The following is a 26104-nucleotide window of genomic DNA, read 5'->3' as shown; positions in this document are numbered from 1 at the left end:
TGTTCTTTAAGGGCTTTCTAATGATCAAAGAATCCTGAAAAAAAGTATCATGGTTTGCACAAAGATATTACACAACATAACTGTTTTAACATTCATAATAAAAATAAACGTTATTCTGAAGGATCATGTGACTGAAGATTGGAGTAATGGCTGCTGAAAATTCAGCTTTGCCATCACAGGAATAAATTACATTTTAAAATAACATTTAAAGTAGAAAATGACATTGTAATCAACATTCTGTTTTTACTCTATTTTTGATCAAATAAATGCAGCCTTGGTGACAATAAAAAATTAGATAGATAAACCTCACAAACCAAATATGGAACAATATGAAAATGTTTTATTGATATTGAGTCCAGGAATACTTTGCCTTGGCAATAAAATACTTCACAGAGGATGCACTCTTGAATATCCTGTTATACAACCATAGCACATTAATACATTGAATCAACATTGAATACAACATTATTATGATATTGGCATTATTCAGTGTGCTTAATTCTCCTGAGGCAGCATGCAGCAATCTTCTGCTGTCACCATGTCAAATCTCACCAAACTAACAGTCAGGGTTAATTCACACAGGATACACGACACCTCAAAATACCAACAAACCATCTAATATGTTTCAAGTCCAATATTAACTGATTATTTTGTGTGTGTGTGTGAAATCATGACTAAACTAGTCATTTTACTTCTATGAACAAAAAAAACTCTTTATATAACTGTCCTATAAAATGTGTCATCATAGAAGATTCATCCAATTAGGCCTTTTTAATACCTTAGATTGAGCTTTTGTATTTAATAATATAATGAATGCTATCATTATAATGATAGTCCAGGATGAAACGATCTTTAGACTCTGATTATGAATGCCAGATGGTGACTGATCTCTAATAACTGTTAATAAGCTGAAGGCCATATGTGACCCTGGACCACAAAACCAGTCAAATGGGTAATTTTTTTGAAATTGAGATTTATACATCATCTGAAAGCTGAATAAATAAGCTTTCCATTGATGTATGTTAGGATAGGACAATATTTGGCCGAGATACAACTATTTGAAAACCTGGAACCTGTGGCTGCAAAAAAATGGAAACATTGAGAAAATCACCTTTAAAGTTATCTATCTATGGACGCGATTGTGCTGAATTCACTTACAAAAATAAATGTTTTATATATCTACGGTAGAGAATTTTCAAAACATCTCCATGAAACATGATCTTTAATTAATATTAAAATTTTTGGCATAAAAGAAAAATCGATAATTTTGAACCATACAATGCACCTTATATCAAAAGGACAGTTCATGATAACCCTTTTTTTAAACCCTACTTTTAAAACCTAAATCATCAAATAAATTATATAATATAGCAAACTAGAAATCAACAAAATATTGAACTTATACATTTTAAAACTCAAAGTGATCAAATGCTTAACATGCCTCACACACAAATACAACTGAGGTCTTTGGTAGTTAATGGTAAAATTTAATAGAGTAAAATGCAGGTGCCCTGATTCTAACCAGGAGCAGGTCAGTTAACACATGCAAAAGGCCACAGAGGGGTTACACTCACTTTTCATTTACCAACAATCACTCTTTTACGATATTAATGGGGAATCATGACAAGATGTACTAATCCGATGCATATTAATTTACACCCGCTGCTGCCTGAGATCAAATGAAAGTGTTGCCATCAATTTAAGATCTACCATTTTGACACATCCTAACAGGAACTGCTTGTTTATGCTTATATACGCACACTGGAAGCCTAGCAGACAAGCAGGCAGCACTGTGAAAATATTTATTTATTATACACGTATATTATATATTTTTATGTATGTGTATATGCAACTAACTTTCAAAGTTTAAATTAAATTATGGCCAGCTAAAAAGTAAAACAGTGCATATCAGTATCCAGATGAGATTAAAACTTCTCTTGCCTGCTAGGCTAACACTGTACGAGTACTGTAAATGCCTTTTACACTCACTTTTACAAATCAAGGAACAAGTCCAAATAATTTTAATGCAGGTTTCAATGCCATGCAACAGATGTGGTCTGCAGACAAGCTAAAAATAACTTATTTAATACTACAAAGAATGTTAGTGGCAACAAAAGCTATGATAAATACCACCTTATAATTACTTCTTGTATAATAACGGAAATGAATTCGGAATTAGTTAATTCTATCAATTGTCAGTCGCTAGCTTGCACTGGGTGCATATTGTCAATATTAGATCTGAATAAGTTCACGTTTACCTGGAAATAGATAGGACCAGACACCAAAAAAACTAAAAGGTGTGGGGGAGTCAAAGCCACAAATGACTCAATCAAAGAGTAATTTAGAAGATTAAATATGAATACTACTGAGACCAATAAATAAATGGGCTAAACCTGAAATTTTACAGTAATTTTTATGACACCCAAACTTTAAACATCTTATATAGGATGCATTTATGTAATGCTCCATTTGAATCATCCTGTACCAGTCCTTGGAAAGTCAACAGAATGGTCTCTTCAGACCGTATCGTACCTTTGTGAGTTAACCAGATCAAAAAAGTGCCATTACATTCTCCTGCCCTGATGCACCACTGCTGTATGTCCACCGCATCCTCTTGAAGACGCAGAGGGACTACACTTCTCCAGCTCTTATCCAAGACTCTCTTGGGCAACAGGTCTTCATCATTGTCCCTCAGGAGACGAGTCCTCCATGCTGGCCATCTTGCTAACTTTCTCCACCAAAACCTCTGGGCTGATTTTTGGTAGGCCATTGTCCAGTGGACAACCCTCAACCAGACTGTTCATTGGCGTTGGAGGAAATTGGGTATCGTCCTCAATCCCAGTGTCCTCAGGACATTGCTGTGAGTCACTCTGGTCCTGATAAGAATAATCGTCCAGATCTAGGTCTTCGATGTTCCCACTTTGAGCCACTTTCCTTTCCCTCTCCTTCAGGAAGTCTGTGATTATGGGCATTACCTTCTTACGGGACGCCAGTGTGTTACCCTGTATATAGGCCTTCACGTCCGGATATGGACTGCCCATTGGCTTAAGGTCCAGACTGGGGGTTTTGGCTTTTTCTAGTGCTTTACTCATCTATGAAAAACAATATATATAGATATCAATTAGAACAGATTCTCAACTTATTTTATACACTTCATTGAAAAGTTTGGGGTCGGTAAGATTTTGTAATGTTTTTGAAGAAAGGCTGCAATTTAGAATAACTGTTTTCTATTTTAATATATTTTAAAATGTAATTTATTCCTGTGATGGCAAAGCTTTTCAGCATCATTACTCCAGTCATCAGTGTCACATGATCCTTCAGAAATCATTCTAATATACTGATTTGGTGATTCTCCTTATTATCAATGTTGAAGACAGTTGTGCTGCTTAATTTTTTTTTGTGGAAAACAATTTTTTTCAGGATTCTTTGATAAATAGAAAGACTTTGATGAATTTATTAAAGACATCTGTAGGCTCATTTCCCTAATAAGTGTAAAGTGTCCTGAGTACCTCTTCTCGGTAGACAGTGCTGGAACTGTAGACGGCTAGCTGTCGGAAGGGCTTGTTGTCTTTGAAAAAGATTGTCATTGCGACCAGAATGTTGTAGCTGTGTTTGTGGCAGAACTCACAGAGGTCCTGCTGTAGGCCATGCCTCGGAAGAAAATCCTAAAGACAGAACAGCTTTTTTAACATATGAGCATTACATTCACAAACTGATCTGGAGATACACATTTCCAATGCCAAATATTGTTCTTCTATTTTAAAGAAATTATTTATTACTGAAAACTATATATTTTTTTTAAATATGCATGTCAAACATAATTTCTTCTTATAGCACATCTCTGATTCTTGTCAATCAATTGGACAAATGTTTCTACATAATGGTCACTCACATTATTCCTGACAGTTAAAATAATAAATTAATAAACATTAAATTGATGGAATTATTACTTTGAAGTAATAAAGTGAGATTCTGTAGGTAATGTTTATTTACAAGTGTCATAATTTACATACTGGTGCCAATTTTGAATCTATAACTTTCTTATGCCATTTAAAAAAAAAAAAAATCTACAATGGTCCCCAGTCTCCTGTACTATGAACAAAGTTTTGATACACATCTGATTCAGCAACATTCTGTCTTATTATAGTATGTGTACTAACAAGAGGACAGGAGAGTCTGTCATGGAGGTTAACGTCTGGTGTAATCAGTGGGTGTGTGAGACGCGCCGCCCAGCCCTGCGGTGAGTCTGGGTGTGTCTGAATTGGATTCGTTGTGCTTCAGTATTAATGAGGAATTCATGTCATGAGTCATGAGGATGGGCACATGAGCACTTGTGCCCACAACAAGAGCTTCTTACTTTCCTGAATCTACATTCCCTCTTTGAGGAACCAAGTACTGAGGCTTAAATGCATAGCACAAACACAAGATTTACTTCATTCAAGAGGAAACATGTAATTTGCATGAGATCTTCTAAATTTAAAGTCCTGCCAGAGTGTTTCAGAAAGGCTGCAATTATGCAATGAGATTCCATACATAACTTAAAGGTCATAGAGATTATAGAGATGCACCAATACAATCACCAATATTTATAACTAAACTATAAGCTATTGCGATTAGCCACACGCATGAAACAGCAGATCTTTTGTTTTTGGCCATGAATCAAATATCACTGTTTACTTGTGCTATAAGTATTGTTAAATATCAAGATGAAATCCAAAGATATTTTTAAGAACACAAGAACACATCCTGCAGGTGCAGCGAATAATACTTTTTTTTTAGTTTTTTTTTTTAGTTTGACAAGGCAGGATATTGAAGAACAAAACCCTGAAATGTATCAAACATAACACATACTCAAGACAACCTTATTTACCTAATAAAACAAATAAAAAAAACTAAGAAGTGGAGTAAAACAGATACACAGAAAACCTGAAATACACCAGGCTTCATACAATAAAACCTATAAGTTATTTATAAAACAATTTAAGAGCACGTGGAATAAAAAGAAAACAAAAGTTGGAGCCAAAGACAAGGAAACAATGCAGTGGTGATGAACTGTCCGTGAGTAGTGTAGTAAAAGTACGTATAGTGGCCTCGTCGCACCTCTCACTCAGTGATGGGAGAGTGGAAGTTGGAACACCTATTATCCAACAGCAAAGTTTTTGGACCCTCTCTAACTCAATCAGAGACCTTTAGGTAGTCCACCCCATGCTGGGCTAGCGCACTCAAGAACTGGCCGTATAAAAGTCAAATATACTTTCATTAGAACATCACAAGGGAGACCTGTGTTTTTAGCAACACAGAGATACTGGATTCTAGGACGCACCTTTGCAATCATGTACTTAATGTGGGCGTCCCATGACAAATCAGAAGAAATTTGAACTCCAACTCCAACAATTGCTATATATTGAATCTCATTTAATAGAGAATAAAATAGACTAAGCTTCCTGTGAGTAATTTGTAATGTTCCATCATAACTTCTTTATAGGGGTGTAATTAAATCCTTTAAAACATCATTCAAATACAAAACAGCAATTTGATGGCATACAGTAATTTCAAGAAATATGCAAAGAAAGTGGCAAAATATCAGAATCTGAATACATCTACATAGATATCTGTATAAATATCAACCAAAACAACATCCAAATCACCATGAAGTTAAAGATGTCATAACAGTACTGACCTCTAGTGTCATGTAAATGACACTGACAGCCAAGTTCAGATCCCCAGTAGATGCAGCTTTCATGTCTTTCAACAGCATCTGCTCCGTGGAGAGGCCTGAAGTACAGAGCAGTATTGAGAAATTTATTTTGATGAACACATGCTTTAAAGTTTTGATGAGTCTACGAGCAGTTTGATTCATTAACCTACACAATAAAAGATTCTCTCACCTGACACGTCAAACTTGGCATTCTGTAGCGACTGAAACAGAGCGCCCCTCGGAGGCAGCTTTGGAAAACGCTTCTCCAAAAAGATGGCGTACTGGCTGTCCTTAGGGGTGACTTTACCTGCCTCAGGTGCCATGTTAACACAGTCTAGGATAATGCTACCTGTCAACACAAGGCAGAAATACATTCTGCAAGTTAACAAGATTTTATCTTTCTGCTGACATCTCACATCTCTATCATATTGCATGTACAAGTCAATCTGCTCCAGCTAAATGCCACTGAAGACCATGCTGAGCCCATCTGATTTCTAACAGTGTCTAGCAGAATGAACAGCAGTCATGCTGACATTCCAAGCTGTGTTTATCATGTCGCCATGACACTCACCGTATAAAAGCTGAGCCACTTGTTGGTCGAGTACCTCAGGTGCTTTTTGGGCAATGATTTCTGTCACCAATGTGGCACAGGAGCCCACGGTCTCCACGGTGACGGGGCAGGAGAGAGATGAGGGTCTCTGTAGGAGATGATGGTCAATCACTTGCACAACTGCATCCTCCAGCTTACTGTCAGCACTACAGAATAAAACAGATTTATTATAAAAGAACAGACAGACCTAAAGAACTTGGTTGGCATTTGAGGTAGATATAAATAACCATTATTGTAACAATATTCTGATATTTATTTTTGTTGCCATTTATTTACATACAATTAGCCATATTTGCGGTTATTATTATTATTATTATAGTACATATATGGATATACATATCCATATATAAAATTTTTCAATGTTTTTAAAAGATGTCTCTTAAGCTTACCAAGGCTGCAAACTAATACAGTAAAATAATTATATTGTGTATATATATTAAAATGAAAATTCACTATAAAGCTCAAGTTAATGAATTAGTTCAAATTTGACTCCTTTATCATTCCTTTTTTGATGTGATTGTGAAGATGGAAGATGAAATATGGTGCAATACATGTATTGAACTGAACAGAACACTGACCTGGGCAGAACATTATGGTCAACCAGGGTCAGCGTTAGCTGTTTGTTCTTGTGAAGGCCGTGGAGGTCCACCTCGTCCCTGAAAAGCAGGTAGTCCTGCGACAGACCGGTTTCTCTCAGCAGAAAGATGCTGTCAGATCGCAAGGGAAACTCAGCCCGTGGGATGTTGAGTACAGGCACCGGTAACCTCTTACAATCAAGACTCTACAACAGGTCAACAATAATGATGAACTAAACAATAATCCTCAACCTCCAGTACAGAATTATCACGTCTGTTATCTCCACCACAATTTAAAGCTTTCCAAGAACAACACAGCAGATATGATTGGTTTATTAGGTTGGACATTGCATACCTTTGAAAGAAAGTAGGCGAAGGTCAGGGCTGATACCATGGAGTCCATATCACAAGCCTCATTTCCCATTACGACATGCAGCCCTGGGCTGTTCTTACTACAACCCTGAGAATGAAGGAGAATAATGTCACAGGCTATTGGACTAATATAGGACAATAATTCATTACGTACAACTGCAAGCCTAGTTCTTCATAACAAGGCTTTGGTGGCCTCTATTAAACTGCAGGCTGAACTACAAAACTAAAATGTCTGTGAATTTTGTGACATTCCCTACTGTATGCATGCACACATATTTACAGCAAGCAAACTACATGACAAGCTGAAAATTTATCCAATAGGCCTTCATCTGACAAACAATGTTTGACTTCTAATCAACCAGTCACTCTATATCACTGACAGCCAGTGTGAGGAGTGGTGCAATGTGTCAAAGATAAAACACATTCTTGAGGCTTCTCAACAAACATAGTCCAGCAGTGTATTCCTTAACAGATGATAACATGGATGTTGTTCTTATAGTACACCCAAAGATGACAATTCTATCATAATATACTCATCTTCTTGTGTTCGAAACCTGTATGACTTTCTTTTATCCATGGAACATAAAAGGAGATGTTGACTGCTATTTTACATACAATAAAACCATTTAGTGATGAGGGGTTATCAAGAAAAGACAAAAAGAAGCTCCATATAAGTTGTGCGTACAACCTACGTACTATGTAGTCAAATGGTATATTTGTGTGAGGAACAGACCTGAAATGTCTTTCTTCCAAGTCAAATCTCATTTGCATATCCACATTTTTAAACTTGCCATGTGAAGACATTTTAATGTCAAATGGCTTTAAATGTTGCATGTCTCGTAACCGATTACATAGCAAGTATGATTAAAGGTCACGTTCACATCACAGTTCAGTTATTTTCAGAAATCACAACCGCATTCTTGGAAAACCTGCACTGTGTGAACGCAACCGGACTGGACAGCTAGTTGTCTGCCACATCATCCAGTGCGAGAGGGCCGCTCTGCACAGCACGACCACAGCACAGTCTATGTTGAATTAAAATTTCATTTAAATAAAAATGTACATTTAAATAAAACAAAATATAAAAACTTATTGTATTGGCAAAATTTCTTATTTTCATTTAGTTTAACTTTATGTGCTAAAACTAAAATAAATTTAATAAAAAACTACAGACAAAATAAATTACTAAAACTTGAGCTAAAATATCAAAATAAAAATGAATTCAAAATATGAATAAAAACTCAAATAGATACTCTAATAATGATAACACTACTAAAATAACACTGGCTTCAGAAGACATGAATTTACACTTCCGTATAAAAGTTTGGGGTCTGTTAGATTTCATGTTTTTGAAAAAAGTTTCTTATGCTCTCTAAGGCTGCATTTATTTATTTATTATATTATACATTTATATTAAAATACAGGGGGAAAAAACCCTGTAAAATCTTGAAATATTACTACAATTCAAAATAACGGATTTGTATTTTAATATATTTTAAAATATAATTTATTTCTGTGATGCAAAGCTGAATTTTTTGCATCATTACTCCAGTCTTCAATGTCCCATGATCCTTCAGATACAATATGCTGATTTCGCTCAAGATTTTAATTTTTTTTATTATAATCAATGCTGAAAACAGTTGTGCTGCTTAATATTTTTAGGGAAAGCAAACTTTGTAATACCTCTTTTTCAAGATTTTTTGAGGAATAGAAAGTAAAAAATAAAAAATTTTTTTTTGCATCATTGCCAAACAAAAGGATTACTTTCTAAAATAAAAAATACTGACCCCACAATTTTGAACAATAGTGTAGTTATGGACTAGATTTATGTTACTTAAAATAAGCTTTCTTTTTTTTGGAACTTGAGAACCCAAAACTCTATATCAAAGCCAATTTGCTGGACCACTTGTGAGACGAAGATAACTTTTAATAGAATAACACTGAATGCATCACCCTGGATTCAACAAAGCCTTTTATATCTCCCCATGATGACTCCTCGTCCAGCGTTAATTAGCATTTGGCCTTCTCCATTACTCCAGCCGAATACAGAAGGCATCTGTGACGTCAGCATTAGGCTAAATGATGTACTCTGATCTGGGCAACCAACTGGGGTTTGTTTTAAATACTGAATGATGGACTGTCAACACAGACTGACTGAGCTCACAGCTGGCACAGACCAGGGGTGAGGCTTGTTTAGGGTCAGCTTTTGGCAAGCTCCCTCTCTTCTCATGTGATAATCATCACCAAAAACCTTGTTAGATGGGGAAGTGCAGGGGAAAAAAGGCTTATTCATGGCCATATGTGCACGGCCGGTGGGACAGCACAGGAAGTTAGTCACCGCAATGTGAAATGGACCACGGGATGGTGAGTAAACAGTACAGAACCTGTGGGTCTTGGGTCAGTGTGGAAAGAACTCTAGTGTGCACTCTCTATTAACAACATCATGCTTCAATGCAGACAAAAAAGCACTTTAACCACAAGTGCAACCGTATCATTTTTTTAATCATTGACTAAATTAGTTAAAGAACCCATTTCTGCTGGCTTCCTTGAGCTGAGAGTCTCAAAGTAAACACACAGGACTTCATAATATCTGCCCAGCAGTTGGTGAGCGCAGGAGTCAGGGTGTTTGGGTTTAAAACAACAGTGTTTAAGGTATAGAGAGACGCACTGCTGTTGGACAGATGCTGTCAGGATCATATGCAAAGGACAGTCACAGCAGGTGTTATTGTCTCTGCAAATAGGGCCACCTTCAGTCTTGAAACTGAGCACATTAAGCTGTAAAACTAGAAAAGTGGGAATTGTTCTTATTGACTAAACACACTGGCAGAAAATAGTAAACATATTCTAGATGGATTTGTACCAAACAGCTGAACAAACTGACCTTCTTAAACTGCTAAGCATGGCACAGCTGTGTGCGCGTGTGTGTATATATATATACATACGTGTGTGTGTGTGTGTCTATGTATGCATGTCATTGCCTGGTACATGAAATGGTGATATAAAAACACGACAGTTAACTCTTTTTGTATAAAAAATATTATAATAAAACGTCTAATTAGTATTGTGTAACAAATGTAAACAAACAAACTTGTGTGCTTTCTCTCTTTCTCTCAATGCATGTGATGTGGTTGTTTCTGTAATTGGCGCACGCGGCCAGGGTCTGTGCACGCGCGTCATACCATATGACTTATGTCAATATCAAGTGTACATCAAAGCAAGCAAGCATGCATGCATTATTTTTCACACCAAGCTATCATATACGGCAAACACACGTTTATGAATGTCTCTCAACATACAGAAAGTGCAAGAACTGGCCACTGACCATATTTTAAGTGGGTAAAATGGTAGTAGCCAAGCCAACATACCACGAGCAACCCTCTCTCTTTAAGCGTACAGTACCATAATCTTACCTTAATCACATCACAACAGCTCCGTAAATATGCCTCCATTGTTACACGGAGCCCGAAGGTTTTTATGTAACGAAAAATCCTTAAGGAGTGTAAAATGCCCTTCAGTGCCTCTGAAATGTGAACTGTCTCGGCGGTTGACTGTGTGCAAGTTGCCACTCAGAATTCAGAGGTTTGAGCAAGGGACGTTAGTAACGTACGCCTCCTCGAGTTACGTCCTGACGTCACATTATGTGCTGAAAAATGTAGTTCTACGGAGTTACGAAAGAAGAGTGAGTTTGTAGTTTTTAGTCCAGGTGTTACTTTTAAGACCAACTTACTACGTAAAAGGTGACTAAATTGTTTTAATCACTTTTGAAAACCAAAAATATTTATCATTTAGGATTCATCCTGCACTAAACAGATTTTTGTCCAATCAAATGCTTACTAGAATGATAAGTCCCTCGCTCTAATTACACCTGCTACTGACTAGCAAGTAGCACATTATGGCTCACGGATGTGATGCAACTAAAAAGCAAAATACATAAAACAAAAAAAATAAAAAGGCAATGAACCCTTTAATATGTCCCACTCCATCTTTCTGCTTCATTAGGAATTTTGTTTATAACGGGAAAAGAATTGTGTTTGTCAAAAAAACTAACCGGCCTTTAAAACAACTTTCATGATGCTTATATTGGAAAAATTAAACAAAAAAAGTGTTCCATTTTATTTTCGTTCTAGGAGTATCTGAAAACAGCTTTCTGATTTTATACAATTGTACAATATCTGTAAAAAAGTAGCATTTGGATCTTTAAAAATACAACTTCAGTAAAATACAGTACATTAAAATATTGATTTATCCATTCCATTCTCCAAAAACACATTTAAAAACCTATAGTGAAACACAATTATAGTTTTTCTTCTACATTTATGTCTAATATTACTTTCTATAAAAAATGTATCACATAAAAGTTCATCGGGGTATAAAGAAGGATCCTACTGAATATTAACACATTGTTAGAGTGGCACCTTTTGCAGTAAACATCTATGCACTTGGGGATATGACTTGGCACCAAGCTGCTTTGATTTAATGCTGATGCTTTGTTCCTCTTGATCTAATTTCTGCAATGAATCACATTTTGTCCAATACCATGCCAGTTTAAATCTTCTCAACATAGTTGCCAGGAAACATGCCTTCCTTTCCTCGAAGACGGCCAACCCACCAACCTGAGGGGTCTGGAAAGACAGCACATCTTGGGTTAGTGCAGAATTCACTTACCCAATATACCCTGTATAAAGTTCACTTTTAAATGGTATAAAAATAGATTACCTTCACGTATGAGTTCTATGAGTTCATCTGATTGAAAGCTGAGCTCATCAGTGTCTTGAGCATCATAAGCGTAAAGTGCTCTGCATTGTAGGGTGCGGGGTTTGGGTTTGGGTTTGGGTAGCCCTGACCCTGGGAGAGGCTTGTACTCTTTCGAACGTCTGCGTTGCATCCTGAGAGAAAAGACCGATTATTTTCTTTGAAAAACTGAAATAACCACAAACACTAATAATTGGAATAAAAAATAAAAAATAAACTACCTAGTAAAGCCTGAAACTAAACTAAAATACATTTCTATGAGTCCAAAACTAACTAAAATAATATTTAAAAAAAAATCTAAACATTATTTTTAGTTTAAGGTATCTCTGACAAAACTAAACTAAAATTGAAAAAATATATATAATTAACCTGTGACAGAATTTATTTCCCCCAAAAGTGTTTGAATTGCTATTATTAACTTCATTGTGTCATGTACATAATTGCTCGTCATGTACTGATCTGTGAAAACTAGTTCCAGCTGAATAGGTTTTCCGATTGTTAAGTCTTCAGTTAGTATGGCTTGGAGGATAAAATATTGATGATTGCTTTTATTGGAGCTTCCTGCTGTCATATGAGCCATCATCTCACCCTGCCACGCCTTGATCAGGAACTTTCATGAAGCCCATATCGGAGTAGATCTGACTCTCGAGCTGACTGCGGCGAGATCCCTGGAGTCGGGGAAGGGTGGGCTGATCCATACTGGACTGCTGACGGAGCAGAGAGTTCCTAACGGCAGGCTGCCCTTGAGATCCTCTTCCTCGACCAACAGACTTGGGAGCCTCTGAAATTACAAGCCATTAAAACATTTTAAAGCCATTTCTAAAACAGTTTAGTAGCAATTTTAATGAAATATGTCAAACCCGTCTTACCACGTGAATTCTGGCCTACATTGCGATTCTGGTTCCCCATGTGCCTGCTCTTTCGGTTGTCACGCCGAGTGGGTCCTGTAGAATTGGTAAATATGTAACACAAATTTTTTATCAGTTTCCACAAAAATATTCTTAAAATATATTAAAAGAAAATAGTTACTTTAAATTGTAATAATATTTCACAATATCACTGTTTTACTAGCATAAGAGACTTATTTCACAAACATTACAAAATCATACCAACCCAAATATATATATATATATATATATATATATATATATATATATATATATATATATATATATATATATATATATATATTAAACAATATTTCTTTACAATCTCAAAATGGTCTGCAAAATGGTTGTCAATGGTGTAAGACCACTAGATAGTGATTATATGGCCCATAAAGATATTACAAAATATTTTGCAAACATGACTAAACGGACAGCACACAATCTATAGGTTAAAGGGATAGTTCACCCAAAAATGTCGTCATTTACTCACCCTCAAGTTTCTTTCTTCCACTGAACACAAAAGAAGATATTTGAACAATATGGATAACCAAACAGTTTATGGGCTACATTGTCTTCCATAGTACAGAAAAAATAAAAATAAAAATACAATTTGGGAGGTCAATGGAGCCCATCAGCTGTTTGATTACCGACATTCTTCAAAATATCTTCTTTTGTGTCCAGCGGAAGAAAGAAATCCATTCGAGTTTGGAACAACTTGAGGGTGAGTAAATGACAACAGAATTTTCATTTTTGAGTGGTACTGTAAGCCACTTTTTAGTTTTACTAAAATACGGAATTTCAACACAGACTCACTTGCGTTTTTAGGCAGACCGGGGCCAATACTGACAGTCAATGCCTTGCTGCTCGGCTTCAGAACTGCATCGTCCCCCTGACCCATCTGAAACTGGATCTGTCGAGAGCCAGCAGATGCAAACGGACCCCATCCCCCTTTCTTCACCTTAAATTCAAGTCTGAGTGAGAAATATGTTGAATGTTAGAATTACAAGACCAACATATGAACATATGATAGTTTTTCTGAGTATGATGTAATACAGCACATGGTAAATTTCACTGTTAGGGAAACATTGCTCACAGGTTGTTGAACTTGAGTGGCAACTTTTTCCGCGTTTTTTCCTCGTAACGCTTGTACAGCAGACTGAGGAATTCTGTTTTAAAGACAGACTGCAGCACACTGTCATATTGATCCTCGTGCAGTATGAAGAGGTCATCCTGTAGTGTGCTGAGGAAAGAGATCCACCCATCATCATCATCATGCAATAAAAAATAAATAAAAGAAAAACTTGCTTAAATGCTTAAGTACTTTAGTGTTTGAAAACATTCCGATTTTTCATTCTGTTGTAATTGGATGATTTATTAGGCATATTGAAGCTGTAATGTAGGGAGAAGACTCAAGTCCAAAAGGTTATCAAGCATATTGCATGATAAAGTACCTAAGAGAGACAGACTGGATCTTCTCCACCTCAATCTTCCTCTTCAAGACCTCCCGGATCTGGCCTTTCTCAGGACCCTGTTTCACCTTCTCGCGTCCAATCAGATAGAGGAACTTAGGAGTGAGAACGAGGTCACGCTTGACAGTCTGTGGGTGTTGAAACAGCATGTGATTATGTGATCACATGAAACATCTCAGATGAACTACAATGTGCAGAACGAAACATCTGTTGCTGAGCAGCTTCAGTAAACTAGCACAAAATACTTCTCGACAGTTACCAAGGAAGTGATCCATGAGTTTCAGGGTGTTAAATGGGACTTTGAGTCATACCTTAAATCTGCGGTCGAATTTGACCACCACGTCAGCAAAGTCAATTCTCTCCCTGCGACCCACGAACTGTCGAATCTCCGGGTGGTTGTCTGTGCCGATGTAGTCTCCCATGAAATTACGGTTCAGACTGTTCTTTCGTCTCTCCTTCTTGTTCAACAGGAGGTCAGAGGCTGGAATCAGTAAAGAAGCAATGTGATTTAACATCAGTTTCATCTGATTGTATTCCCAAGGCCTATTGATTGTTACAGAGGAACAATGAGATCCGGACACAAACTTAGTCGTCTTTATATATCAAAACATTTCTAAATTATTATTATGCAGGTATTAAAGTGAAGAATCTGAGTTTGCGCTCACCTTCCTCTCGCATGCGGACATACTTGCGGACAGCGATGTGTTTGCGCCAGGCTTGTTGGATTACCCGAGCATATCCGTTGTATTTTCTTTCCCTCATTTCCTCCAACAGGAACAACTGTAGATCGACATGCCATACTTACTTTTCATAGTCATCACTGTGATTTCAGAATATCAACAAAATGCAAAGACAACCACGAAATGACCAAAATAACTTTGAGAAGTGTGTGTGTGAATATACAGAGTCTATTCTATATAAACAATGTTTTGGAAAAATAGCCACACAAGAAGCCATTTGAACAACAGCTGAAGAATATTTGACCTAATATGACTGAATTAAATGTAATCTTTTGCACAACGCCAGAGGAATGCATTTAAAGAGCCAAACTGGGAAGTAATTCAATTTGTCCATGACGAAAATAAACACACCGACCTCTGTAAAAAAATTGTAACAATGGCAACACAGGAAGATAACATGGCCTCAAATGTTCATTTAATGAATTAGATTATTGAAAACATTTCAGAAAACATCACATCAAATCACAACTGTGAAATTATATGTTCACATTAATACCTTCAAGTTATCAACTAAACGGGTGGTGACACTACACTTTTCGTTCCACTGACTTGCATTCATACACATGCAAATGTGGGAGACAGGAAACGCATGCTCAAGCGAAGAAGTTTTACATTTCTCTGTGTTGCAAATTTCAAGTTTGTTGAACTGTAACCCTGTAAATTGGTATCACGTGAAGACGTGTGAAAATGTTTAATTTGCAGGATTGCAGTAAAGTGGAGCACATTTATGATGTACCACTGGTTAAATTTTGCTTTTAAAAAAAAAATCATTTTGCAACCATTGCAGTGTCCGTAGAAATTTGGCGTGCTCAAATTCTAGTGTGACCGTGGTATAATACTTACAGATTCTGGGGCCTTGATGAAGATTTTTGTCTTGCCCAGCTGGTACTGGTCAGAGTCCATGTTGACAGATTTTAAAAGGTGTAGGACACCCTGTTTCTCATCTCCACGCCACTGGGGCCATGTTTCTTTGGTCAAGATTGCATATCTGAACATAATAGAACAGTTAATTATAATACATTACATTTTATAAGTGAAACTTATCAAAATCCCCATATACAGCATTCGGCATCTTAAACAGGAATTATTAAGTGGGGATTTTACCTATGCAGGAATTTCTTGAAGACACGTCGGAAGGCGTAGCCGGCTCTGCGCACACGGATGTTCTCTCGCAGTCCAAGATATTCCACCTGGTGTTTGACACGGCTTTCCTCCCAGTCGCGAGCCTTTTTTGTCTCGTTGGGCTTGATGCATCGAATATAGTGAGGGGTGCATTTCATTAACGTCTGGACAAGATTATTTGCTTGTTTCTGTAAGGGGAGAAGAGAGAAAAATCAGACAGAAAATTAACAATAGCATTATAAATATTTATGAGTATAATATTACATGCACGAAAACTAAGTATACACAGGCCCCAAAACAGTCGCCAGATGCAAATTGCATGTATGGTTGGCCAGTAACTTTGTTAGGAACTGAAACATAATACATGGTTTAAATCAAATCATGGGAATGTTTCTAGTTCAGTTTAAGCGTGCATTTCTTTATTTCGTAAATCAGTAATTTCACCTTAATCTTTGAACCTGCAGTGGTGGGACGGCCCCTTTTCTCAGCATCAAGGTTCTCTGGGAACAGATCTTTGATAAAGGCGCTATGGAGATGACCAGAAAAAGGCATTGACCATTTCAAACATCTTTTTTTACAAGCACATGGAAGACATAACCAGAGCTGACTCTAGTGAAGTAATACATCACAGAATATCTCTCACAAAATGAACTCATCATCCTCCATAAAAATGCTACACCATATTGATTTTATGATTTATTAATGTGACTTCTTATTTCATTAAAGAATTACAGCAGAACTGCAGATATTCTGCATCACTGCATGAGTGCATTAGGGGCTTTTAAAAAGCTTCAGCTGACATGGGCTAAAAAAAGCCAAATAACCACTTACAACTCACTGCTCTGCATGAGCTCGATGATGTCATTGAACAGCACATCCCTGTTCCTCTCACAGAAGCCGCTCACATCATAAGACACCTGGAAATAAGGGCTCTTATTACTCTCACCAAGAAGAGAATCAATATCAGAGTGACTTTACTTGCTGGAAGCAATCTCTAAAACACATCTATATTCAGTTATATTTCAATCCATCCATTCTCCAAACTGCTTGTCCTCTGTTATGTGCTGGGCCAAAGAATAATTTGAGAAATTATTGCTGTTTTATGGAAACCATCAAGACAAACAAATTTGAAATAAGAGATTCAATCAGTACGTTTAATTAGTAAAAAGTCAAAGCTATGAGATGCACACACTGCATCCACAGGGGGCAATGTTGTAGCCATACTAGAGTTCTACATGAGTCCACTTCCCCATCCGAAAAACCAGAGGTCTGTCTGACCCGAGAGTCCCTCGGACACCGGTTTGGTATTGGCAGTCATGAGTAATCTTAAATCAATTCTTTACCTAATGGACCCGAGAATACCCAAATTATTTAAAAATAAGCCTACTTTCTATGCGCAAATAACTAAACCCTCCATTCGAGAGAGTAATTGAGGGGATTTGTTTATTAATATTAACTTTAATATAAATTTCCTTGTCATTTGAAGTGCAACAAAGTTTGTGAGCATTTTATCTACTTGGAATTGCTCACCCAAGTGGAAAAATTATGTACCGTTGGCAGATATTGATTACAGAAAACCATCTAAATGCAGTTGATGCCACACTAATCAACTAAATCAAATGAATTATAATTAAACCATAACTGTATAGTTTTGTGTTTTTCCTCAAACAAAAATATTTGTGAAAAGAAAACATTTTCAGACATTTTTGACATGCACAAAAAATTGGCTTGAAGCAACTTGGCTTATCAACTTATGAATTTCATCTACAAATAAGGTAGAAAGATGGGCATACTTTTAAATCTACATATTGCCATCGGGTCTCGACTGATCTCATTTTATTGGGTCGGTCTTTTAAAAAAAATGAATTTTTGCCTGTCGGGTTAGGGTAAGAAGTGATTGGGGTCAATTCTGGTCGGTACATATCTTAGAGACCGAAAAGGCCACTAAACCACACTACTTTCCAACCATCAAAAAGATGAATTTTATACAGCCTGATTATGTTTACCATTTATTCCTGAGTTTGAAACTTTATTTCACTAAAGATGTTTGCTAAATAGACATTTACCAATTTATAGAGCTCTATTTGAATATTTGAAAAGTGTCTCTTACCTTGCCTGCATAGTGGTGCACTATGAAACCCTTGTTCCAGCTGTTGAAATGCTCATGGGTGCCAATTTGTGACTGCAGTTTTTGCAGCAGAGTCTGGTCTGCACCTTCTCCTTTTGCATGCATGGTGGCACACACATCATCCAAGATGCTCATGATGCCAATAGGATTCTGGGTTATTAAGGTGCCCATTAGATGCCATTAGTCGAATGGGTGGTGTTATGCATGACAACCATTTTGATGCAGAAAACCCTGAAAGTGTAAACTCACCACTTTGGACTCAATTAAATCACATACGACTTTGTTGTTGAAGTACTCAATGGGGGTCCATTTGATTCCCTCCTGCACATACTCTTCCTGCAAAAGAGATAGCGGAAAACATCAGCAAACACTTCCATAGAGCCCTTTTAGTATTGGCTTATTAAAAATCATTATTCTCACCTGCTCCGCTTTTAGTGTGAGCTCAATAAATATCTGCTGCAGTTTTTCATTCACAAAGTTAATGCAGAATTGTTCAAATCCATTTTTCTAGAGAGGAAAAGGCATGAGGTTATTTTAAATTAATATGAGTAAAAAAGAAAAGAAAAAGAGATGCATTTAGAAAATACAACTAAATTCACCTGAAAGATTTCAAAGCCATAGATGTCCAGAACTCCAATGTTTAAATCCTCACGGTCTTTCTGCATTGCCTTGTTTATGACCTGCAAATGAAAGCAGAAACTAATTCAAATGAATTTTCTTTTGCTTTACACTACCAAAAAGTTTGGGGTCAGTATAATATTTATGTTTTTTTAAGTCTTTTACACTTACCAAGGCTGTATTTGTTTGATCAAACATACAGTAAAACAGTAATACTGAGAAATATTACAATATATTTAAAAAAAAAAAAAGTTTCTATTTTAATATATTTTAAAATGTAATTAAATTATTAATTTCTTTCAACAAAAATATCATACTAACCCCAATCTTTTGAACAGTAGTATATACCATACATAAAAACACAAAACAATTTGGTATCTTTGAATCAATTTGAATCTAGCAGATTGACTTACATCAACCAAGTAATCAAAGAGCCTAGAATACAGTGCTTTAGACAGGGCGTCTCGAGTGAATGAGGCCTGCTCCGTGTTTAAGGTGACCGAAATAGTCTCCGTCTTGCCACCCCACTTGCTGTCCATGATGCGACTGGTCAGTTTGCTCTTTAGACCATCCTGATTGATTCCCAAAAGGTACGACGGGAATGCCAGGACTGCAGCAGAGTCAAAGTGAATTAATTAAATTAGGCAAGATATTTATCCATGTGCAATAATTTCTTGTTTTGTACTAAATGGAATCAGATACACAGACCAGCGAAAATAATAAATGCAAGCATAAACTCACAGTCTTCACTCTCCACCATAGCATAGTTGCCCTCCTCTCTAAAAGTGATGTTTCCAAGATGGAGGATTGCCGCCACAATCTGCAGCACAGTATCCTGTGCATCCACAGACAGGCCGACCACAGACATGGCAGCCTAAAAACGTAATATTTATCATTTATCATTATGAGATTGTTTATATTGAATGGCAGGAACACAACCAGATGGTTTGTATTAGGATACAATGCTTTACACCCACCATTGTGTCTTCAAACTCCTTCTTGTCATTGACTTCCTCCACGGTGTAGGTGCTGGACTGGTTTAAGTAGAAGTAGTAATCAGGGGTTGTGACGCCTAAATTCTCTCTCTGCTCCTTGGTGGCTCCTTGCAAGAGCTGACACGGAGACATTGGAAATAAACCAGTGGTGTCACCAACATACAAGACTTTTATGCAATTTAAAAACTCTAATCTTCAATACGCCCTGATTAAGTAGCATTAGCTATTAGTATGACACAATACAATCCACAATAATGGCCTTGAAATCATACTGTCCAAACATGACACACAACAATTTGCCAACTTGCATTACACATCATTCCCTGCAATGACCTTTTCTTGGACGTGTTTCAATGAGTTCACAGCTTTACCTGGTAGTATATATGGAAATTCCTTTCCCCATGGTTTTGAGACACTACTCTGGATTTTTCCAGGAGGAAGTTGGAGATCTTCCCACCATCAGGTTCTCCTCCTCGGCTGAACTGTATTTCAAAGTATTTTCCCTGAGGTATGAAATAAACACATCATGCAGTGAACTCAAAGCTTGTGCACTGACATTATTACATATTACGAGTAATGACATACAGTACCCATGCAGAAAAGGGAATGAACAGTAAAGCCTACTGAACTACAACGTCAACGTCTACACACACACAAACTGCACTCCTGCAAACAAGCTATGACATGTTGAGAACCAGCATGCTCCAAATGACATTCTTAAAACTAGACAACACACCGATTCAAGAGACTGAACAGCAGAGAGGCTAATATGCTCCTTCTAAATAGATTTATTTTATTTATTTTTTTAATTAAAATAATCAATATTGTTTTATAATTTGCATATAATTATATATATTCAATATAATTAAAAATAATTATTAATCTTTAATTTTAAAAGTACATATTTCTTTTTAAATTAGATTTATATTCTACTGTATATAAATTATACACACAATATATACACAAAATTATATATATATACACACACACACATACATGTATATACAGTACATGCACGTGTATGTATGTATGTATATATATATATATATATATATATATATATATATATATATATATATATACACACTGATATATTCGAGAGAGAGAGAGAGAGAGAGAGAGAGAGAGAGAGAGAGAGAGAGAGAGAGAGAGAGAGAGATAGAGATAGAGATAGAGATAGAGATAGAGATAGAGATAGAGATAGAGAGAGAGACTAATCATTGCGGCAAGACTTACAAAGCGACTGGAGTTGTTGTTGCGGACGGTTTTGGCATTCCCAAATGCCTCCAGGAGGGGGTTAGACTGGAGAATGATGTCTTTAACATGCTAAACGAGGAAAGAGGAAACCACATGACGTCACAGACAGTTAAAGTATGCCATGTATGATATACACTAAACACTGTTCTTTTTTTTTTAACTATGAAAAGTAGTTTAAATTATAATTGTATAGTTCCTGATTCGTTCCATACACTTAATCAGATCTGGTATCGATCTGTTCAGAGTCACAGAGGAACAAAGAGATCACTGTTTCTGATCTCAGATAACAGTCTGGGTGATTTCAAGGGTGCAACATTTCACACAGAATGAGGACAAAATGTGGCCAATATTAACAAAAGAAACAACCACACCCATGAGTTCACACAGATTTTGGGTTGAGTTCAATCTGGCTCTTTTTAAGCACAATGGCCATCTAGCCCAGAGATTCACAAACTTTTTTGTCAGCCACACCTGTTTGACCTAAAATACTTACTTGAAGTACCTCCCTGAGGTTTTAAGTTAATTTAGCAACATATTTACATGTTCATGGTTCTCTGATGTCGGTAAATGCTGACATGACATGCAAGTCAACAAATTCAACACTTAATCTTTTTTAGCAAGCATTTTATTTATTTATTTTAAACTGTTTTCATTTTATTTCATTTTTGTTTATTAATAATTATTATTATAATAATTTTATTTAATATACATTGTATCATATTTGATGAAAAGCTGATAATTCATTAAATCCCCTGAGGTTCCTCCCAGTTTGGGAAACCCTGTTCTAGCAGATGATAAACTCACCTGAACTTTAGTCCCACCTCCTGAAACTTTCGAGATGTAGCTCATAATGTACTTGGCTGCCACTGTCTTTCCTGCTCCACTCTCTCCGCTGTATCACAGACACATTTAGATCACGTATAATGCAAACATTTGATGCCACACAAATACTTGAAATGTGCCTCATGGTGAGGGCATCAGATCCTTGATCCCTGACCTGATAATGACACACTGGTTCTCTGAGTCAATCATCATGTTGCGGTACACATTGTCGGCGAGAGCGTAGATGTGGGGGGGATTCTCATACTGTGCCTGGGAAAGACAGAATACATGTGCAGTTTAATACGGCTGTCTTGGAAAATTAAAAGTCACATTTGCATGAAATTGAGGTAGTGACATTATTCCGTAACCATTAACACCTTCTGATTTGCATATGTGCTTTCTATGATTTAGCCATCCAGGGGAAGATGTTAACAAATACAGATCCGTAGGCAGTCTCTGGAAGCACAATGGGCAAGACTGGACATGCAATGGCATTGCTCTGCTCCGTCTGGCCATGTTTAAATGTCTTATCCCGCAGGAATGATTATTCAACTGAACTTTGATTCCATTTCATATTCATGTATTTAGGTGTGCTGTACTTACGGCTCCCTGATACAGTTCAATCTCACGGTCGGTGAAATATGGCAGCTGTTTAAAGGGGTTCACTGATATCAGCACAGGACCAATGTATGTCTGAGGAGTTGTGGTTATGGCAAAAACAAAAGCTGGTAGGTAAAAAAAAAAAAAAGATGCTTCACTAGAAGCAGTATTGACATAATACTAAATTCAAGAACAATAACTAACCAGATATTTACTAGAGCTATTATAGTTAACCAAAGCAAAAACCATTAAAAAAAAACATTTTTGTTGCTTGAAATAAAATAAATGTAAAATGTAAAAAAAACGTAAATATTATTATTATTTTAATTTTTTTATTGCTAAGACATCTCTCATTTAGTTTAACTTAATGAACTAAAATAACAAAAACAGAAATACAAATGTAGACATTTAAAAAAAACTAAAACTTTTAAAAATGACAAACACACAACTAAATTACTAAAAAATAAAAATAAAATGAAACTTTCAAAATATTAATAAAAACTATAATAGCAATTCAAAATATTAATAAAAACTATAACAGTATTGATAATAGTATATGACACTAAAATAACACTGATATAAAACATTTCTGAGGAAAATATAAGTGGTGCTTGCCAATGCAAAACTCGCCAGGGTGTTGCCATGCAGTTGCTAGGGTGTTCTGCATGATTGCTAAGTGTTCACTTTTTGGTGTAAGACAATTGAGCCCATCTCAAATCTCTGTAATATTCAGATATGATATACTTGACTGCCTAAATAAAGTATTATACTAATAAGGCTGCATTTATTTGATCAAAAATACAGTAAAATATTGTAAAGCATTATTACAATTTAAAATAACAGTTTTATGTTTTAATATATTTTTACATTTAAATCATTCTTTGATTGCAAAGCTGAATTTTCAGCAGCCATTACTCCAGTCTTCAAAAATCATTCTAATATGATGATTTGGTGTAACATTTCAAATTATTATCAAAGTTGAAAAAAGGTGATGATTAATATTTTTGTAGAAACAAATTATTATTTGATGAATATAAAGTTCAAAATAACAGAATTTATTAATAATAGAAATCTTTTGTAACATCATTCATGTCTTTATTGTTACTTTATCAATGTGATGCATCACGGCTGAATAAAAACATTTATTTCTTTCACCAAAAAAAAAAAACCCTTACTGAACTTTAGAAAGATAGTGTAAGTAAAGTATGCCGGACCAAATTACCAAATAATTCTTGTACATTATAGACATAAGGATACAAAAATGTAGTCATCCATGTATCTTTTCTTGAGGTTATCTGTGATGGCTTCTTCACTGATCTTGGAGAGGAGGACCATGTCGTCCACACCACTGACCTTCACATTCTGGGTCTGCCAGTGATATTTCTCTTTGCTCCCCTGTGCGAGAGAGAAAGAGGACAGTTTATTTATTCAAACATCTCTATGGTCACCTGGGATCAAATGCTGACACACTGTTGGGTAAATAAAGATTTAAATGCATCTTACAACTTTAAACATTTGCCGGCACTGCATTAGACAAACGGGCTGGTGTTCAGCAGAATTAATAAGTTAATTAAAGAGTTAATAAATGTAAGAATATACTGATTAACTGAGAGCCAGTGGTAACCATGCACATAGGAGGAAATGACATTTATAAAATACTTTCTGTTTTGAGTGCTTTCATAAGACGTTAAATGTTAAAGCCTCTGACACTTTGACAAGACTGGACTATGACAAAAACAAAACTACTACTGAGCCTTTGAGCTCCTGTATAGATTAGATTAACAATCATTATTATGGTATAGTTCACCCAAAAATGAACTATTCTATAAAATTCTATGGAAGTCAATGGCTACCATCAACTGTTTGGTTACCAACATTCTTTAAAATATCTTATTTTATGTTCGACAGAACAAAGAAACTCATACAGGTTTGGAACAACTTGAGGGTGAGTAAATGATGACAGAATTTTTATTTTTGGGTGAACTATCCCTTTAAGTCAGGCATATAGTCTTAGGTCTACAACAAAACAAAGAAACATGACACAAGCCATATTTCTACTAATCCCCAAGCAATAAACTTTAGGCAAAAGCTTAGTCAGTGTGACAATTAAAATCTGTGATAAATATAACAAGAGTATCTCCTCCTTTCATAAGTCAAAAACAGTAAATCTGAGAATATTTGAGCTCCCCACCAACATCCGAATAGAAAAATAAAATTCCACAAATGTTTTGTTTTCAGGCTTGAATTGATTTTGAACTCAAATTACTCTTAAGTTAAGTTATTTATGATCCCTTGACGAGATAATCATTTTCCACCTAATATCCTAAATGTTTTTCAAAAGTTGTTCCTGGGCCATTTCTTTAGGCCATACTCGTGAGTTGGGATTCACTCTGACAGGAAAAATAATGGCGTAAATGTCTTCAAGCCAAATGAATCTTCATAAATAATCATTTGTTTGGTCGACAATTAAAATGCACCTTCTATGTTGCGAAGTAGTAGCCATGCCTATCGAACAATCACAGCTTTGTGAACAAGATTTAGAGCCAGCGGCAGATTTCCTATTATTAACTCAACATTTAGAGCCAGCTGCAGCTCTTAATTGACTAACTCTAAATAACAATTTTAATAAGTAATTTCAAGTTTTTTAAGAGCACTTACCATGATGAATTAAAGGTAGCCTACTTCCTGTATCACACCCTTGATAAACTTCCAGTCCTGTGTTGGGACTCCTCGAGGAACTCTTGCAAGCTTCAGGTGAAACTCCAGGATTTAACTAGTCGTCCATTTGATATTCCATCTATAACCTCGGATACAATTTCTTAATTATATCCAAAAGCGTAAACTACTCTGGATATAGTGTTTCATGTATCGGAAACACTGTAAAACGATTAAATAATTGGTTCCACGGGTGTTGTCCATGCAGCAGCAAGTGTAGGCAGGTATCGGAGAGTTTTTCCTTCTCTCGGTTGCGGAAGGAATCGCAGATACTCACACATAACGGCGCCACCCCACGATCCTGAACGAATTTACCTGCGCCACAGGTAATCACAGCACACTCCAAGCACAGGAAAATGAGCCTCTGGGCCAGGGATGTAGCTAGTGAGGTGAAACGATTTTACTGGTTCACAACTCTTTCAAAATGTTATTTATAAAAAGATAAGGGGTCAAAATGTCTAACTACCACCCTCCTGAGTATCCTTTAACCTGCTGAAACCCATCAGACTAGGTTTTAATTTATTTATCGTTTTTCAGTTAACCATAGTTTCCACCAAAATCACTCCAATTTTGGTTATTGTATTATTTTACTAAACACAATCTGTTAGTACTTATCATTTATAAAGCATTTTTTGTAAAGGATCCACCTAGACATACACTACACTTGAATTTAAAATAGTGTCATGCACCAATAAATAAAAATAATTAATATCAATTACTGGGTCTCAAAAGACTTTTTGAAAA

The 26104-nt window shown here is 36.1% G+C and overlaps 2 protein-coding genes across 2 annotated transcripts; both read right to left on the bottom strand.

The window, feature by feature from the left end:
- Window positions 1-318: 318 nt before the first annotated feature.
- On the bottom strand, window positions 319-11050 carry prune (prune exopolyphosphatase). Its single transcript, XM_082149349.1, has 8 exons — window positions 10666-11050; window positions 7239-7343; window positions 6887-7089; window positions 6270-6454; window positions 5889-6047; window positions 5681-5775; window positions 3510-3665; window positions 319-3092 (listed from the first exon to the last, which is right to left on the bottom strand). The coding sequence occupies exons 1-8, from the start codon at window positions 10702-10704 to the stop codon at window positions 2682-2684; spliced, it is 1353 nt and encodes a 450-aa protein (XP_082005475.1). The 5' UTR covers window positions 10705-11050; the 3' UTR covers window positions 319-2681.
- A 294-nt stretch (window positions 11051-11344) lies between these two features.
- On the bottom strand, window positions 11345-25627 carry myo1eb (myosin IEb). The gene is made up of 27 exons (XM_082149317.1): window positions 25304-25627; window positions 23903-24040; window positions 22649-22738; window positions 22221-22315; window positions 22028-22115; window positions 21203-21292; window positions 20338-20469; window positions 19949-20083; window positions 19713-19845; window positions 19385-19581; window positions 18953-19033; window positions 18774-18860; window positions 18603-18689; window positions 18336-18503; window positions 17057-17142; window positions 16670-16751; window positions 16208-16413; window positions 15947-16091; window positions 15029-15143; window positions 14675-14844; window positions 14346-14491; window positions 13988-14134; window positions 13708-13865; window positions 12877-12951; window positions 12596-12788; window positions 11972-12141; window positions 11345-11877 (listed from the first exon to the last, which is right to left on the bottom strand). Exons 1-27 carry the CDS (start codon window positions 25304-25306, stop codon window positions 11801-11803), a joined length of 3294 nt encoding a protein of 1097 aa, XP_082005443.1. The 5' UTR covers window positions 25307-25627; the 3' UTR covers window positions 11345-11800.
- Between the last annotated feature and the right edge of the window lie 477 nt (window positions 25628-26104).

The sequence above is a fragment of the Leuciscus leuciscus genome (assembly GCF_965113295.1).
Source record: "Leuciscus leuciscus genome assembly, chromosome: 20".
In the NCBI taxonomy this organism is placed as follows: Eukaryota; Metazoa; Chordata; class Actinopteri; order Cypriniformes; family Leuciscidae; genus Leuciscus; species Leuciscus leuciscus.
Note: the sequence above shows the minus strand (reverse complement) of the source record. Positions and strands in the feature narration are given on the sequence as shown.

Bases quoted from the DNA above. Each gene is read 5' to 3' on its own strand.
- prune (XM_082149349.1), bottom strand. From the start codon at position 10,704: ATGGAGGCATATTTACGGAGCTGTTGTGATGTGATTAAG. The intron at 7,344-10,665 runs GTAAGATTATGG...CTTCATTCTCAG, and splicing joins GCTGTTGTGATGTGATTAAG to GGTTGTAGTAAGAACAGCCC. The intron at 6,048-6,269 runs GTGAGTGTCATG...TTGTGTTGACAG, and splicing joins AGTGGCTCAGCTTTTATACG to GTAGCATTATCCTAGACTGT.
- myo1eb (XM_082149317.1), bottom strand. The intron at 22,116-22,220 runs GTCAGGGATCAA...TCTGTGATACAG, and splicing joins AACCAGTGTGTCATTATCAG to CGGAGAGAGTGGAGCAGGAA. The intron at 11,878-11,971 runs GTAATCTATTTT...CTGTCTTTCCAG, and splicing joins CATAGAACTCATACGTGAAG to ACCCCTCAGGTTGGTGGGTT.